The sequence below is a fragment of the Thamnophis elegans genome, chromosome 12, assembly GCF_009769535.1.
Source record: "Thamnophis elegans isolate rThaEle1 chromosome 12, rThaEle1.pri, whole genome shotgun sequence".
In the NCBI taxonomy this organism is placed as follows: domain Eukaryota; kingdom Metazoa; phylum Chordata; class Lepidosauria; order Squamata; family Colubridae; genus Thamnophis; species Thamnophis elegans.
In genome coordinates this window covers 16250277-16269220 of record NC_045552.1, presented here as the reverse complement: position 1 = coordinate 16269220, position 18944 = coordinate 16250277, and the positions used below count along the sequence as shown (strand labels likewise).

Sequence of the window (18944 nt, the reverse complement as noted above, 5' to 3'; positions counted from 1 at the left end):
GAAGACGTTTCACTTCCCAACCAGCTTCTTGGATGAAAAGCAAAACATCTTCAAAGAAAAACCAGAAAGTCCAGTTGCCCCTTGAAAAAACAGCTTTGGATTGCCCAAGAATAGTGTTTAATGGAGATTCTCAATCATTCAGGTCATAGTTGCCCCAAAGGGTCATGCTTGTCCCAGAACTGAAGAAGCTTCTTGGATGAGAAGCGAAATGTCTTCAAAGAAAAACCAGAAAGCCCAGCTACCTCTTGAAAAAACACCTTTGGGACAGCCAAAGCAAATAATCTGTGTAGAAAGTTTCCCCTCTGCTTCAAACTGCCCTCCTCCCCTTGAAACACTGGCCTATGAAAAAAAAATGTTAATTCTTTGTTGGCGCAGGAGAGATGGTAAGAAACAGGCTTCGCCCAGTCTCCTGACTATTCAACCCTCTACACAGATAGAATCCTATTTCAAAACCAGAGGCAGCGGGGTGGGACGATGGAGAGAAGGATGATTAATTCACGGCACAGCCAAGCATTGCAAACTTGGAAGAATCTGGGTTGCAAACTTCATACAAATCTAAATCCCATGATGATTTAGAGCAGGGGTCCCCAACCCAGGTCTGTGGAATACCAGTCCATGGCCTGCCAGCAGCCGGACCATGCAAACAAGCGAAGTCCCATCCCCGGGATACAGGCAGCATGCAAAACCATGGCCCCACCGGTCTGTGGAAAAACCTCTCACCACGGAATCAATCCCTGGTGCCCCAAAGGTTGGGGGCCACTGATTTAGAGCAGGGGTGTCAAACTTGATTTCATTAAGGGCCGCATCAGGGTTTTTGACCTCAGGGGGGTTGGGCATGGATGGGGTGGGCGTGGCCAGATCAATGTCACTCGTGTCGGGGGTACCCGTGATGGCTGATGCTAAGGCAGTGTTTCTCAACCTTGGCGACTTTAAGCATAGCTGGCTGGGGGATTCTGGGAGTTGAAGTCCACAGGACTTAAAGTCGCCAAGGTTGAGAAACACTGTGCTAAGGCAAGAATTCCCCCAGACCCTCCCTCACTCTCATTATAATCTCCTTCCCTCCTTCCTTCTCCTTTCTTCTTCCTTCCCCTCTTTCCTTATTTTTCCTTCCTTCCTCTCTTCCCATCTTTCCTTCTTTTTCTTTTTCTTTGTCTTTCCTCTCCCTTTCTCCTTTCCTGTCCCCTCTTGCCTGCTCAAATGCAAAAGAGGAAACATTTCTCCTTTTGTTTCGTTTTTAGTTTCTTTTGCTAGCCCCCTGCCAGCGAAAATGGAGGGGAGGGGCAAAGACAGTGCAGGTCAGTCTTTTGCTGTTTCCAGGGTGGCCCTGTGGCCCAGATCTAAGCACCTCTGGGCCAGATGCGGCCCACGGGCCTTGAGTTAGATATCCCTGATTTAGAGGAAAGCAACCAGCTTTTTCAGCGTTATTTGCACTTCTGGAAGTATCCAGAAACTGTGGTATTAAACAGTGGAAACTTTCTTTTCAAAGAGCCAGAGCATTGGATCTGTTTAACACAACCGAGCAATTAAATAAAAACACACAAATCCTAGAAAATCCCAGGTCATCTGGAATCTTGCAAAACTATTGCTCTGCGTGGCATGGGGTGACAAGAATAAATATTTATCCCAAAAGTCAGTAAGTTTATCTGGCCCCGGGACAGGTAGATTAAGGACACCCTCTCAATGCCAAATAGGGAGACTCGGAGCCTTAAAAAGCTTTGTTCGAAACACCGAACAATTATAAAAGAATGCAAAATAGATTTAGTGGCTTCCTTTTCTTTTTCCTTAGCTCTAGCTTCCGATTTCCTCAGCTTGCCATTTCCGACCCCTTTTCTGTGTTCTGCATAATGCTGCACACTCTAAAATGGAACAATTGTGATTGGGATACATATAGGTGGCAAAGTCTGTGATATAAGACTTTTGATATGAGTATTTTTATTCACCTAGCACTGCATGGGACAGGGGTGTCAAACTCAGGCCACTTCAGCTGACTGCAGTTCTGCAGTTCGACTGTTCAAATCTCACCGGCTCAGGGTTGACTCAGCCTTCCATCCTTCCGAGGTGGGTAAAATGAGGACCCGGATTGTTGTTGGGGGCGATATGCTGACTCTGTAAACCGCTTAGAGAGGGCTGAAAGCCCTATGAAGCGGTATATAAGTCTAACTGCTATTGCCCATGAAAATGGAGCTCGGGAGGGCTGCACACAGAGGGTTGCAGGAGGCAGTCCGAACTGAAAACGGAGATTGGAAGCCCATTTTCGCTGGCAGAGGCACCACAGGCCGCCACAGGTGGGGAAGGGAGAGGAGGGGAGAGGAGAAGGGACAGGACAGGACAGGACAGGACAGAATAGAATTTCTTTATTGGCCAAGAGTGATTGGATACACAAGGAATTTGTCTCCAGTGCATAGCTTGTGTTGCTACAAGAGATGGAAACAAGCTTGTATCAGTAATCGGATAACAAGGAGGATAACCAACAGGGTGATGTGAGAGGATTACATTGGATTTTGATTGGAGGTTTAAGAATTCTCAATCCCTAAATTGGCTTTCCCCAAAGTGCTGCTTAAATCAATGAGTTTCAGTTAGAGGTACTGCTATCCTGAGCAGGCATATACTTGCAATCTGTGGGAAATCAGCCCTGTGATCCAGAGGAACCGCAGTTCACAAGAGATTAACTTAAATGCTTGCCAAGGGCCTTATGATTTACAGTTTTTATGGTTAGACAGGATAGACTATAGAAAGATGTTCTAACCAGAGATAAGAGATACATTTATAACAGTAGCTGTAACTTTCTGTAAAGAAGATCAGAAACTACTTTGTTGTTTTTATTTTTCTACTGTTTTTACTTTTCTTTTCCTGAATTTTTAGCCCTTTGTTTTTATTAGTTTTACCTTCCTTTTTAAAAAAATATGTTAATAAAAATTATTAAAGATGTTATATATAATTTCCATTACCCAAGAGGAAAAAGAAAAGAAAAAATGTTTAGAAGTTATAATATTTATGCAGTTAACTTACCAAGCACATCTAAATTATATTAAAGTAACCAAAATATACTGTGTAGGTATAGGGTGTAGGGTCTCCTGCTTGAGCTATATAGATCAGTGTTTTTCAACCACTGTGCCGCGGCACACTAGTGTGCCGTGACATAGTGTAAGGTGTGCCGTGGGAAAAACACCCGCCGGGTGTTTTTGCCTCGGGACATCTCTGTGTCCCGAAAGTTGCTTTCGGGACACAGGGATGCCTCTATTAAGTCCCTGTGGCCCCACGTTTACTTTAAAAACGCGGGGACCGCCGGGAGGTAGCACACGCAGGGATGTCACTGACGTCCCATGCGTGTGCCCATAGCAACAATCGCGGAGGATTCAAGAGAATTACTTTATATATAGTCAATATAGGCACAGAGTTAAAATTTTTTAACATTTTCTAATGGTGGTGTGCCTCGTGATTTTTTTCATGAAAAAAGTGTGCCTTTGCACAAAAAAGGTTGAAAAACACTGATATAGATGACCTATAAGGTCCCTTCCAACTCTGTCAATCTATTACATCTTTACAATCCCCAAGGCATGTCACAACTTTTCAGCATGTTTGGAAAGTTAAAGTTGAAAAAATTGACATGCCTTACCAAGCAAGGCTGTTGTTAAGAGAGTGGCACCCAATTATACCAAATATTTACCACGATTGTTAACTGAATCACTGCAGTCATTAAGTGACTCGCATGGCCACTAAGCAAATCCAGCTTTCCCCATTGGCTCTGCTTGTTGGAAATCAACTGGAAAGGTCTTATGTGACAATCACATGGTCCTGGGACGCTAAAAACCATTCTAAATACCTGCCAGTTGCCAAGTGCCCGAATTTGAATCACATGACCACGGAGATGCTACAATGGGCTTAAGTGTAAGGACCAGTTGCAAGTCACCTTTTTCAGCGTCATCGTAACTTTGATCTCTGATCAAATGGTTGTAAGTCAAGGACTGCCTCCGTCTGTGTGTGTATATATGTAAAAATTCTTACCAGAAACAATTTGTCTTCCTGGTTAGAAACATTAAGGATACATAGCTGGGGTGTCAAACTCAAGGCCCAGGGGCCAGTTCCGGCCCATGCGGTGCTTAGATGTGGCCCAGGGGGCTGCACGGGAAACAGCGAAGAACTGGCCTGCAGTGCGTCTGCCAGCGAAATCAGGCTCCCAATTTCCATTTTTGGCTGGGATGGCCTCCTGCAACCCTCTGCCAGCGAAAATGGAGCTCAGGATGTCCCAGATGAAAACAGAGATTGGGAGCCTGTTTTCACTGGCAGAGCACTCGGGCCACCATAGGCGCCCCCCGACACTTGTGATGTCAAGCTGGCCATGCCCACTCTGGCCACGCCCACCCACCCCCAGATCAAACACAACCCTGATGTGGCCCTCAAAGAAATGGAGTTTTAACACCCCTGATATACAGCCTTCCTTTTTATTCCCTGGGGGGTATATATCACAAACTAAGCCCGCAAGCAGTGACCGTTTCGAACCCCCGAAGGAAAAGGAAATTTGGTTTCTTCCACCAGCCTCTTGCGTCAACTTAATGCACATAATTTAAAATAAACATTTGCAGCTAGAAAGCTGCAAGGGCCTGTCAAGATACTGCCACCATTTCAAACAGGCCGGATGTTTAGCACTCAATTATTGCTAGAGTGAAAAAGGAGAAGGGGAAATGCCACAGAGACCGTTTATCGGAGATGCCAAAACAGATGTTTCACATTAAATCAAAGATTAAATGCTTGAGCACATTTATTGATTACACTCATATTCTACTTCTCGGAGCTCCAAGGGTGAGGGAAGTCCATGATGCTGCCATTTCCCTATTTCTCTTTTCCCTTCCAAAAAAACTGATCACCCCAGAGGTAGCATTCTACTGGTTCGGACCAGTTCATCCCAACTGGCAACCGAAAAAGCAGGTAGCCCTGCCCACCCGTCCCATGGCATCCCATTTAGGCCCTTTTTTTAAGCCAAAAGTGCATGCGGGGAAGGCTGAGCACATGTGCAGAGATGGCAGAAGGAGAAGGTAAATATTGACATTCTCACCAATGCAATACAGGAGGCCCTACACCAGTGTTTCTCAACCTTGGCAACCTGAAGATGTCTGGACTTCAACTTCCAGAATTCCCCAGCCAGCGAACGCTGGCTGGGGAATTCTGGGAGTTGAGGTCCAGACATCTTCAAGTTGCCAAGGTTGAGAAACACTGCCTTACACCATTTCTGACCATTTCTCACATTTTAGAATTTAGAATAGAGCTGGAAGGGACCTTGGAGGTCTTCTAGTCCAGCCCCCTGCTCAAGCAGGAGCTCCTATACCATTCCAGACAAGTGACTGTTCCAGTCTCTTCTTAAAAATCTCCAGTGATGGAGCACCCACATCTTCTGAAGGCAAAGCTGTTCCATTGGTTAATTGTCCTCACTGTTAGAGAGTTTCTCCTTAATTCTAGATGGGTTTACTCCTTGATTAGTTTTCATCTATTTTTTTCCCTGGAAACAGCAAAGGACCGGCCTTCAACACCTCTGCAGGCAGCCCTCCTGAGCTCCGTTTTTGCTGGCAGACAGTTGTAGGAGGCCATCGCAGCCGGAAACGGATCTCGGAAGCCTATTTTCCCTGGCAGAGCACTTGGGCCACCACAGGTGCCCCTGACATGAGTGACGTCAAGCTGGCCAACGCCCATCCTGGCCACACTCACCACAGCCCCCATGAGGTCCAACACAATCCTGATGCAGCCCTCAATGAAATCGAGTTTGACACGGTCCAGGGATTGGCTGCTGGGGGTTCTGGAGAAGCTCTAGCTAAGATTCTGCGCAGTTCGGAGAACCCCAAATTGGATGCAGGGCATGCACGGAGGCTCGGGGAGGGTGAAAAACAGTCCTACCGGAAGTTCAGGGAGACTGGAAATGTTTCCGCCCTCCCAGAGGCTCGAGGAAAGCCCCCGGAGCCCAGGGAGGGGGGAAATGCCCCCTCCCTGTGGTGCAAGAGGCCGACTAGGCCACGCCCACCATGACCACGCCCACCCATCAGAGTGGGCAGAGAACCCCTTGCTAAATATTTTGAAGCCCACCCCTGCTGACACCCCTAGATTAGACATAACCAATTCCCGCAACCGTTCTTAGTATGCTTTAGCCGCCAGAGTTCGATAAAGGCCTGGCCTTCCACTTCACAGCCCTTTCTCAATCTGTCTGCAATCTGTCTGCTTTCTCTCTTTGCATTACATTCCAGAGCAGGACATGCCAAGGGAATTTACTCCCACGGGGCCTTTTCAGACTGGGAAGTAGAAGCATCCAGGGAGGCTGGAGAGTGGCAGACGCATCCTAGGGCAGACCCACATTTCCAGTTTATCCCAAAGGCAGCACCCACTCTCACCATTCTTGGAAGGCCAATATGCATGCTATTAACCTCAAACCACCCTTGGGCCAGTCTCTCTCTCTCTCTCCCTCTCTCTCTCTCTCTCTCCCTCTCCCTTTTTCTCTCTCTCTCCCTCCCTCCCTCCCTCCCTCCCTCTCTCTCTCTCTCTCGCGCAGCCCAATCTACTTGACAGGTTTGTAATTGTGGGAAAAGCGAAGAAGAGGAAGGAATATTAGATACTTTCCCCACCTTGATGTATTAACATAACAAAGATGGAATATAAATAAACTTCCATTATAAATAAACTTCTGCAGCCTTTGGTTTGCCTGCTGCAATTCAGTCCTGTATAAGCAAAGCTTGCCACTCCTATCGGCAAGACTGCCTGTAATGGTAAATTCTCCTCCTCCCCAATATCATGGATGAGACAAATGCAACATGGGGACTTTTTTGGTTTCTTTTAACAAAGTCAGAGCTAAAAGAAGGTTGCCACTTTCTTTTCTAATTCGTAAAAGAGAAAAGGGTAAAACTGTGGCGTCTTTGTCTTTCTTTCTCTTTTTCTCTCTCTTTCTTTTTCTCTTTCTCTCCCTTTGCAACTATCCATCCACCCATCCAGTCCACAAGGGGTAAAACAGACAATTCCACCCGCAAGAGACCATGGTAAACCCTTTCCACAAATGGAACATTAAGGCAGGGGTCAGCAAACTGCAGCTCTGGAGCCGCATGTGGCTCTTTCCTCCCTCTCCTGCGGCTCCGTCACCAATTGGCCCCACAATTTTGAGAGGAGCTTTCAGGGGGTAGGAGAGAAGCACAGTGTGCCAGGAGAAGACTCTATGGCAAGGGGAGGATTTTCCAGTTGTCTCCACAATTGATAGGGCTTTCGGTTATGACAGGTAGAGGAAAAAGTACGCTGCGCTAGGAGGAGACTCTATGGTGGGGGAACTGAACTTCCGGTCAGCTCCAGAACTGAAAAGGGGGCTTCCAGTTAGGACCTTTGTGGCTCCCGGTGTTTTGTTTTTTGTGGGAAACGGGTCCAAATGGCTCTTTGAGTGTTTAAGCTTGCCGACCCCTGCATTAAGCCATCAGTACGGTGAAAGCAAGACAAAAGGTTGAAACCTGGAAACGGATTTATCAAGGCAATTTCATTTCTATCTAATTTACACACAGCAGATAAGCAGCCAAGATTACAAAGGAGAAAAACTCTTGTAGTTTTTTTAAAAAGCAACTACAGGTAGTCCTTGACTTACAACAGTTCATTTAAGTGACAGTTCAAAGTTACAACGGCGCTAAAAAAAGTGACTTTTGATTATTTGTCACACAAGCATTGCAGCATCCTCATGGTCACATGGTCAAAATTCAGACGCTGGCAGCCGACTCATATTTACGACGGTTGAGGTGTCCCGGAGTCATGTGATCCCCTTTTGCGACCTTCTGACAAGCAAAGTCCATGGGGAAGCCAGATTCACTTAACAACCCTGTTACTAACTTTAACAAGTGCAGTGATTCACTTAGCAACCGTGGCAAGAAAGATCTTAAAATGGGGCAAAACTCACTTAACAAATGTCTCGCTCAGCAACAAAAAATGTGGGCTCAATTGTGATCACAAGTCAAGGACTACCTGGTACAATACTGTCAGCACTCCAACCAGCTACTAAATTCAAAAACGGCAACAAAAAAAATGTGATAGAAATTCTCAACCAGCCGGAGAAAACGATAGAGTCCTCTTTTGCAGAGAGAAGAATGTCCAAGTAGGGGAAATTCTTATTTCAGCATTCTGTAAGTTGCAAGAGAATTGAAGGAAGGAATCATATGATCTTCATTGGAAGGAGTAAACCATCTCCTCCACTGAATCTAAGAAGCTTCATCGACATGCTACACAGAAGAACAAAACTTACCATTGCTAACTTGCTGGAAATAGAAGGGAAAGAGGAGAGATAAGGAGAACAGACAGGATCAAATAAATTACAGGACCGCCCTTAGCAAAGGACAAGTTGCAGCTGGAAATAACTCAATAACTGGCGATTGATCTCTCATCCGTGCTGCTGGGTAAAGGTTTCCCTTCCACATATATGCTAGTTGTTCCCAACTCTAGGAGGCAGTGCTCATCTCTGTTTCAAAGCCAAAGAGCCAGCACTGTCTAAAGATATCTCCATGGTCATGTGGCCAGCATGAATAAATGCCAAAGGCACATGGAACGCTGTTACCTTCCCACCAAAGGTGGTTCCTATTTTTCTACTTGCATTTTTACGTGCTTTCGAACTGCTCGGTTGGCAGAAGCTGGGACAGGTAACGGGAACTCACTCCGTTAGGGATTCGAACCGCCGAACTGCCGACATTTCTGATCGACAAGCTCAGCGTCTTAGCCACTGAGCCACCACATCCCTGTTCTGTGCTGCTACCAGGAGTCAAATCTGATTCATTCTGAATCTGCCTGATTATGGTTCCACCACAAAACCGTGGTAGACTAAAGCGCGTGTGACTAAAGCGCGGTGACAAAACCGCACCGTCAAAACCGCGCGACAACAGCGCGCCGACAACAGCGCGCCAACAGAAGCGCGCTGTAACATAACCCTAAAAATAACCCTAAACCTAACCCTAAACCTACCCTAAACCTACCCTAAACCTAACCCTAAACCTAACCCTAAACCTTAAGTTAAATCGCGCTTCTGTCGGCGCGCTGTTGTCGGCGCGCTTTTGACATCACGGTTTTAGCGCCGTGGTGTTGTCGGCACGCTTTTGACATTCGCGGTTATGTCGTGCCACGCCTGATTATGACATCACTTTTTGCACCGACCTTACCACATAATTATGCCCTGGCAAACCTTACTTTCTCCCTCGTCCCTGGGATATGACGACCCTTTTCTCACCTCCAAGCCATTAGTAAAAACTCGCTTAAGAGTCGCCTTCCAGCGAGATGGGCAGCAAACAAATTTAATACATTTAATGAACCAGCGTTACAACAGTACTTTGCCCAATGGTAGCTTCAAATGTGCATAAAATCACATACACCTGTCACCCATAACCTTGGAGCAATTTCAGGTGACCTCGGGGGAATTGGGAACAGAGACAAGTTGAGGCAGAAGAATCATCCTAACCGGGAATAGCAAATGTCATTGCTGATGTGGTCGGCAGTGGATTTGATGCATGAAAGAACCAAGTAGCCTTGACCAATTCCAGAAAAGTCAGAGGGAAATATAATGCAGATGCACAGGATTCTTGGGACCTTTTTTGAAGGACCGGAAATGAGAGCCCGTTTGGTCTAGCGCAGGAGTCAGCAAACTCTGCTCTGGAGCCGCATGTGGCTCTTTCCTCCCTCTGCTGCGGCTCCATCACCAGCCGGCGCCACAATTTTGAGAGGAGCTTCCAGTGGGGGAGGGGGGAGCGAAGCACAGTGCGCCAGGAGAAGACTCTATGGCAAGGGGAGGGTTTTCCAGTTGTCTCCACAATTGATAGGGCTTTTGGTTATGACAGGTAGAGGAAAAAGTACACCATACTAGGAAGAGACTCTATGGTGGGGGAACTGAACTTCCGGTCAGCTCCAGAATTGAACAGGGGGATTCCGGTTAGGACCTTTGTGGCTCCCGGAATTTTCTTTTCTGTGGGAAACGGATCCAAATGGCTCTTTGAGTGTTTACATTTGCCGATCCCTATCCTAGTGCTATGATGGCGAACCTGCGGGCATACAAACTGTTGCCCCAGCTCAGTTCCACCTTGCATGCCTGCATGTCTCCCGCCGGCCATCTGATTTTTGGGTCTTTGCTGTGCGCATTGCATTATGAGGACCCGGATTGTTGTTGGGGGCAATATGCTGACTCTGTAAACCGCTTAGAGAGGGCTGAAAGCCCTATGAAGCGGTATATAAGTCTAACTGCTATTGCTGCTATTATAGATGCAGGCATGCGTGCGGGCACATGTGCGGGTGCTTTCAGCACATGACGACAAAAAAGTTAGCCATCACTGGTCTAGTGGTTAAGAACCAGGTTAGAAAGCAGGAGACCCTGAGTTCAAGTCCCACGAAAGACTTTGGGACTGTCATTCTCTCTCAGTCCAACTCACCTCACAGGATTATTGTTGTCGTTGTGGGGAAAATAGGAGGAGGAAGTTGTGTTGGATATTTTTTTTTTCACCTCGAGTTATTTGTAGAAGCAAATAAAGTAAATGCAGTGGGGAGGACACAAGCATGTCTCAAGCATCTCTCCCTTTGTGGGTCCTTTGCACTCATCCCCTCCGACGTATTTCACTTTCACAAAGGAGAATTGGAAAAATCTGGGAAAAGTTAAGTTCTATGACAACACGATGTAAAGAACTTGTGACTAAATTATCACCTTTTACCTGAAACAAGGATTTAACTATAGGTAGCCGAATAAGACACAACAGGCTGTAAACCATTTAATGAGCCCATGGTCTGGTTTACAACAGCAAAACCAAATCTATCACTATGGAGCATGAGGTGTAAATCCTGCAAGACAGATGAATTGCACACACACACCTTCCACAGGTTTCCTAGGTTGGCCCCAGGCAGGTGTGGGTTTCCTGACATCCAGTTTCTATAAAGCTTGAGTGTTAAGAGGGCCTCAACATACATTGCAATTACAGCAACCAGCATTTTTTTTTAGCCAGCTGCCTTTTCCAGCACAGTAACTGGGAGCTGTGGAGTTTAAAATCTAATGAGCTCAGGACGGTGATAGGTAACCTTTTCTGGACCGAGTGGCCAAAGCAGGTGCCTGAACCCCCAAAATGCAATGTGTGTGTGGCCCCCCGCACATGCACCTTGCCCTCCCCTTGTGTGCACATTCCCTGCATGTTCCCCACCCCCTATGCATGCACACATCACCTTCCCGCACGCCCCTGTACGTGCCCCACCACTGCGCATGCATGTGTTGGTTTTTTTGGTTTGGTTTTATTAGCATTTGTAGGCCGCCCTTTTCCCTGAGGGGACTCAGGGCGGCTCACAGAAAACCAGGGAGAGGGGAATACAACATTAAGACAACAACATATAATAAAATAGTAAGCAACATCCATTCATCATTCGGGCGGGGTAGCGATTCTTATCCCCAGGCCTGACGGGCGAGCCAGTTCTTCAAGGCAGTGCGGAAGGCCTGGACGGTGGAGAGGGTACGAATCTCCACGGGGAGCTCGTTCCAAAGGGTCGGGGCTACTGCTGAGAAGGCCCTCCTCCTTGTGGTTGCCAGCCGACACTGGCTGGCCGATGGAATGCGGAGGAGGCCTAATCTATGGGATCTTATAGGTCGTAGGGAGGTAATTGGCAGAAGGCGGTCTCTCAAGTATCCAGATCCACTGCCATGTAGGGCTTTATGGGTGATTAATAGCACCTTGAAGCGCATCCGGAGATCGACAGGTAGCCAGCGCAGCTCGCGGAGGATAGGTGTTATGCGGGTGAATCGGGGTGCACCCGCTATCACTCGCGCGGCTGCGTTCTGCACTAGCTGAAGTCGCCGGATGCTCCTCAAGGGCAGCCCCATGTAGAGCACATTGCAGTATTCCAGCCTAGAGATCACAAGGGCCCGAGTGACTGTTGTGAGGGCCTCCCGGTTCAGGTAGGGTCGCAACTGGCGCACCAGGCGTACCTGGGCGAATGCCCCCCTGGTCACAGCCGTTAAATGGTGGTCGAATGACAGCTGTGGATCCAGGAGGACTCCCAAGTTGCGGACCCTCTCTGAGGGGTGTAGAATTTGACCCCCCAGCCTGAGTGTTGGAATATTGGCCAAATCTTTGGGAGGAAAACACAACAGCCACTCGGTCTTTTCTGGGTTGAGCACAAGCTTGTTAGCCCTCATCCAGTCCATAACGGCTTCAAGACCCCGGCCCATCACGTCAACCGCTTCATTGATTTGGCACGGGGCGGACAGATACAGTTGAGTATCGTCCGCATATTGATGGTATCTGATCCCGTGCCTGCGGATGATCTCTCCCAGCGGTTTCATGTAGATGTTAAATAGTAGGGGGGATAAGACCGAGCCCTGCGGCACCCCATAATTTAGGGGCCTTGGGGACGATCTCTCCCCACCCACTAACACCGACTGCGACCTGTCCGAGAGGTAGGAGGAGAACCACCGTAGCACGGTGCCTCCCACTCCCACCTCCCGCAGTCGTCGCAGAAGGATACCATGGTCGATGGTATCGAAAGCCGCTGAGAGGTCAAGGAGGACCAGGATGGAGGGATGTCCTTCATCTCTGGCTCTCCAAAGATCATCCATCAATGCGACCAAAGCGGTTTCTGTGCTGTAACCGGGTCTGAAGCCTGACTGGAAGGGGTCTAGATAGTTTGCTTCCTCCAAGGACCGTTGGAGCTGGAAGGCCACCACCTTCTCAACAACCTTCCCCAGGAAGGGAAGGTTGGAGACCGGACGATAACTGTTGAGGACAGCTGGATCCAAGGATGGTTTCTTCAGGAGGGGTCTCACCACCGCCGCTTTCAGTGCGGCGGGGAAGTTCCCCTCCCGAAGGGAGGCGGTTACAACCGCCTGGATCCAGCCTCGTGTCACCTCACTGCAGTTAACAACCAGCCATGAGGGACACGGATCCAGAACACAGGTGGAGGAACTTACAGCTCTCATGGCCTTGTCCACATCCCTGGGGGTAACGTCCTGAAACTCAACCCAGAGCTGTTCTCCTTGATCCCCCTGTGCCTCGGCTGGAACTGCAGGTGTGGAGTCCAAGTCCGACCGAAACCGTGTATCCCCCCCACACACACACCACCAGCCTATGTATGCATGCACGCCAGCCACACATGCCCTTCCCTTGTGCATGCGCAGCAGAGAGCCAGCAACCAACTGGCTGGCAGGAGGCGTGCACGGATGCGCTGTAGAGCTGAACTGGGGCGACAGCTCACATGCCAAAAGAGAGGGCCACTGTGTGCCCCCTGTGGCCCAGGTGCCATAGGTTCGCCATGACAGGCTTAGGGGATATTAGAGGAAGAAAAACTGCTTCAATATCCTTTATAGATTATTTTAAAAAGTACATAAAGAGGAGTTGTCCGACCTTGGCAACTTTAAAACTGGTGGGGAATTCTGCGAGTTGAATTCTACAAGTCTTAAAGCTGCCCACGTTGGACGCCCCGAGTGTAGAGCCTTCTCCCCTTACATTTCAGCTTCAGCTTCTCAATTACCTGTATTTCTCCTCCGAAAGGGGTATCCAACCCTCCCTTAACTCAGTTTGTGATGCCTTGCAGCTGGGACAGATGCCGTGTGGGCTCTACTACACCCCATACGAAGCAGGATTTCTGACTTCCAAGTCTTGAAGCTCTTCCCTTAGAGCTGGACTTGGGATGAAAGACATTGAAAACTTGGGGGTGTGGGAGGTTTAGACATTGGAACATGGTTGGTAACAACTTTGCTCCTCTTTAACTTTTGTATTTGTATTTTTTGTATTTTATTAGTTTGTCAAACATGTACAAGGTAGCAGGTATTAATGTAAACATGGACATGAACGAAATGAGTACAAATTAATGGGGACAGTAGGACAGGGACAGTAGGCACGCTGGTGAGCTTATGCACTCCCCCTCTTAGGAATGGGGTGAGGTCCACGCTAGACAGTTTGAGGTTGAAGCTGTTTGAAACTATAACAATGGAGTTGGGTCTTCCAGGGATTGAAGACTCTGTTGCTAAAGTCGTATTTTCTGCAGTCGAGTTTGGAGTGGTTTACCTTGAGTTTGTATCGATTGTTTGCCTGTGTATTATTGAGGTTGAAGCTGAAGTAGTCGTTGGCAGGTAAAATGTTGTAGCAGACAACTTGGTTGAACTCCTCCCTCCCTCCCTCCCTAGAGAAAGCTGCCCCACGGTGAACTTAACCGACTTTCTGGACTTAAGCCCATGTTCCAGGTTTGCACGACAGCACTGAACCGGGCATAAGCCAGCTAAACGGGATGGGGGTCAACCCACCCGCTAGGCTTAAATTGTTGCTAGATCATTTATAGCTGGAGAAGGCGGGCGGTAGCCTCTTCCCCCCCCCAAGTAGATTTTTCTTCAAAATATTTCCAGTTTATGCCATCAGGCTTGAAATTTTGGGCTTGGACAACCTAGAACTACGCCGACTAAGGTCTGACCTAAACGTAGTACACAAAATTATCTGCTACAGCGTCCTACCTGTCAATGACTACTTCAGCTTCAACCGCAATAATATACCGGCAAACAATCGATACAAACTCAAACTCGACTGCAGAAAATACGACTCAATTGCAGAGAATATGATTTCAAATATGACTGGTCAATGCCTGGAAATGCACCACCCGACTCTGTTGTTACATCCCCAAACCCTCGTAACTTCAACCTCAAATTGTCTAGCGTGGACCTCACCCCTTTCCTAAGATGTCAGTAAAAGGGGTGTGCATAACTGCACCAGCGTACCTTCCGTCCTTGTCCTACTGTCCTCATTTATTCGTGCCCATTTCCTGTGTTCATGCCCATGTTTACACTTATACCTATTATCAGGTACATGTTTGGCAAACTAAAGAAATAAATAAAATAATTTCCAATAAGTATTCATGAAATAATAACCAATTTCGTTGCATTTATTTTGTACAATGACAATAAAGGCTACATATACAATAAAGTGGCAGAGCACTCAAAAGCCGAATTAAGGCAAGGCGGCCGCAGAACCGCTCACCTGCCAAGTACCTGCCCCGCTGAACAAAGGGAAGGTGGCTTCCTTCCGGGTAAACAGGGCTGGGGCATAAACACCGCAGCCAGTCAGGTGCGCGCCATCCATCGCCAGCAGCGCGCCGCGTCTCCCTTCCCGACGCAAAGGAAAGTTTTTGCAAACAAGAGAAAGTCAACTTTCTCTTTCTGGGGAGCGAGCAGCCTCTCTCTCCCCCCCCCCTTCTCGTCTCTGTCTCCCCCCCCCCACACACACACACCATCCCCACTACTGACCTCTTCCAGCGCCCCCACTGAGCCCCGGCACTTCTGCATCTTGGCGGCGAAGCCGGACGCCAGCGGCGAGCTGAGATCCTCCGAAGTGGCGGCCACGAACTCCGAGACGCTGAGCTGTTCGGGCATGTTGGAGCGAAGGGGCGGGGGGGGGGGGGAGGAAGGTCGCCCGGTGCGATCGGAGGAGGTGCTGCTGAGCCCGAAGGAAGGGGAGGCGGGGTGGGAGAAAGTCACCCAAGGCTGGGGAGGGGGCGACGCCACCGGGGCATAGGAAGGAGTCCGGGGGGGGGGTTGGTTGGGGAGCTGGTAGGGAGGGGAGAGGGGGAGTCAAGTCACCCTTGGTTGCAAAAAAAAAAGAGGGCTACGAAGCCTCCCCCGTTGGTCCGAGCGGTTAAGGAGACCCCTCCAAAGCGGCTCGGCGTTGCTTCACATCCCTCGCTCCGGCTCCGCTCCGGTGCGCCAATGGACTCGAGGCGCCTCCAAGCGCGTTTGGAAGTTTACTCCCCCTCCGTCGGAAGACTTTCCTAGACGTCACGTGGGCAGATTGTTACGCCGCCGGAGCTTTTTTGGACCCCCGCCCGTTAAAGACAAAGCGCACCCAGCAGTAACCTTATGCCTCGCTCTCTCTCTCTCTCTCTCTCGCTGCCCCCCAAACCCCTTCCACGTCTTTCATGCCCCCGCACCCCCACACACACACACACCGGAGTGGATCCTCTGTCAAAACAGCGAACCAAGCAGCTTCCACCTGTTTCTTGTCGGTTGTTTGCAAACTGTATTTCCTCGTTGAAATCTTTTTTCCCCCCAAGAGGCACAACTGGACAGAAAGTCCGAAAGCACCTTTGGGACATTTATTTATTTGTCTATTTATTTATTTGTTTACTTGTTTATTTATTTATTTGTTTATTTATTATTTATTTGCTTATTTGCTTACTTATTGACTTGTTTGTTTATTTATTTACAATACAATACAATAGCAGAGCTGGAAGGGACCTTGGAGGTCTTCTAGTCCAACCCCCTGCCTAGGCAGGAAACCCGACACCATTTCAGACAAATGGCTATCCAACATCTTCTTTAAAACTTCCAGTGTTGGAGCACTTACAACTTCGGGAGACACGGTGTTCCACTGATTAATTGTTCTGTCAGGAAATTTGTCCTTAGTTCTAGGTTGCTTCTCTCCTTGATTAGTTTCTACCCATTGCTTCTTGTTCTGCCCTCAGGTGCTTTGGAGAATAGTTTGACTCCCTCTTCTTTGTGGCAACCCCTGAGATATCGAAACACTTACTTATTTACTTACTTGTTTGTTTATTTATTTACTTATTTATTTATTTATTTGCTTAACACTTATTTACTTATTTATTTATTTATTTTTATTTCGGTTTGACAAGTGTGTATAAGAAAACAAGAATGAGTATGAATGTAGCATATAAACATATAAGTAGAAGCAGGTATAAATATATTTACCTTGTTTTCCCAAAAATAAGACCTCCCCGGATAATAAGCCCAACTGGGCTTTTGAGCACATGCGCTAAAATAAGCCCTCCCTCCCCCCCAAAAAAATTAAGACCTCCCCGAAAATATGGCAGCACAGCAGCAGCCAGGAGGTGACCACGCTCGCCGCCTCCTGCACCTCAAAAATAATAAGAGCCCCCCGAAAATAAGGCCAAGCGCTTATTTCGGGAGTCAAAAGAAAATAAGAGCCTGCCTTATTTTCGGGGAAACACGGTACATATGAAATGAGTACAAATAAATGGAAACAGTAGGACAGGGATGGCAGGAACGCTGGTGCGCTTATGCACGCCCTCTTTTACGGACCTCTTAGGAATGGGGTGAGGTCCACAGTAGACAGTTTGAGGTTGAAGGGGTTTGAGGCTATAACAATGGAGTCAGGTAGAGCATTCCAGGCGTTGACCACTCTGTTGCTGAAGTCATATTTTCTGCAATCGAGTTTGGAGCGGTTTACCTTGAGATTGTATCTATTGTTTGCCTGTGTATTATTGAGGCTGAAGCTGAAGAAGTCCCTGACAGGTAGGACATTGTAGCAGATAATTTTGTGTACTAGGCTTAAGTCAGACCGTAAGTGGCGTAGTTCTAGGTTGTCCAGGCCCAAAATTTCAAGACTGGTGGCATAAGGGATTCTATTGTGAGCAGAGAAATGGAGGACTCTTCTCGTGAAATACCCTGGATGACTGAGAATCTCCATAGACATTATTATTCCACTTTGAAAGGTGACTCCCAGTGCAAAAAGCAAAGTGGCTCATGGGGGAGGGAAGCTTGAAAGGGAAAGCTTTGAGGCATTCACTTTCAAGGAGCAAACCTTGCGTGAGGAAGAGGGAAGGCACGGTGGTTGGGCCAGAGTAATCCACCCAGCCATGGGCGGGGGGACAGCACTATTGCAGGTAGTCCTCGACTTACGACCATAATGAAGCCCACCATTTTATGTTGCACAGTGAAAAATTTGTTAAGTGAGTTTTGCCCTGTTTTTCTGACTTTTCTTGCCACTGTTGTTAAGTGAACTGTTTCAGTCGTTAAATGAGTAATACGGTTATTAAAGTGACTATGGTTTTCCCCGGGATGTGGTGGCTCAGTGGCTAAGACGCTGAGCTTGTCGATCAGAAAGGTCAGCAGTTTGGCGGCTCGAATCCCTAGCACCGCATAACGGAATGAGCTCCCGTGACTTGTCCCAGCTTCTGCCATCCTAGCAGTTCGAAAGCATGTAAAAATGCAAGTAGAAAAATAGGGACCACTTTTGGTGGGAAGGTAACAGCGTTCCGTACGCCTTTGGTGTTTAGTCATGCTGGCCACATGGCCACGGAGACGTCTTTGGACAGCGCTGGCTCTTTGTCTTTGAAACAGAGATGAGCACCGCCCCCTAGAGTCAGGAACAACTAGCACATATATGCAAAGGGAATCTTTACCTTTACCTATGGTTTCCCCATTGACTCTGCCTGTCAGAAAGTTTGCAAAAGGGGATTACAGGACACACACACACACACGGGATGCTGCAATCGTCATAAATGTGAGTCAGTTGTCAAGCATCCGAATATAAATCACGTGACCCCCGTGGAGAAGCTGCAAGAGTGGTAAGTTGGGGAAAATGGTCCTAAGTCATTTTTTTCAGTGTCATTAAGTGGACTGTTGCAAATTGAGGATTCCTTGAACTCTCTTTGGGGTATATCCATTTCTGGCTTTTCCAGCAACTGAGTTGAGCTCTCTGTTCATTGCTGCAGAAAATTTCCTTCAGGGGCCCTTGTGAAGATCTCTACCATAGATTTTTTTTTTACAAGGAGTATTTTTCAAGGTCATTTCCGCCCTTGTGATTTAATAGGATCTGTATATGATACCCAGGCCATAAGATTCCCCAGGTGAAGTGATATAAAGTCTGTTTATGGCAGTTATATGGATACAACATATGTCTGGAGGACTCAGGAAGCTCTCCAAAAGAAGTTTGATTAATCTGTTGCAGGAAAAAACAGCCAAAAATCTGGTAGCCATTTAGAAACAAATAAAAGAATAGAAGCATAGAGTCACAGGGTTGGAAGGGACCTTGGAGGTCTTCTAGCCCAACCCCTTGCTCAAGGTAGGAAACCTTATAGCATATGCCTGCAATTCGGCAGTTCAAATGCACTAGGCTCAAGGTTGACTTGGCCTTCCATCCTTCCGAGGTTGGTAAAATGAGGACCCAGATTGTTGGGGTCAAGAGGCT

General features: G+C 47.7%; 1 protein-coding gene across 1 annotated transcript in view; it reads right to left on the bottom strand.

Annotated features, from left to right (window-relative positions):
- ASAP3 (ArfGAP with SH3 domain, ankyrin repeat and PH domain 3) overlaps window positions 1-15739 on the bottom strand; it is a 93941-nt gene extending 78202 nt beyond the window's left edge. The window contains exon 1 of the mRNA XM_032228013.1: window positions 15245-15739. Within this exon, the coding sequence (XP_032083904.1) occupies window positions 15245-15370 (126 nt within the window). The 5' untranslated portion in view covers window positions 15371-15739. The remainder of the gene's footprint in view (window positions 1-15244) is intronic.
- Between the last annotated feature and the right edge of the window lie 3205 nt (window positions 15740-18944).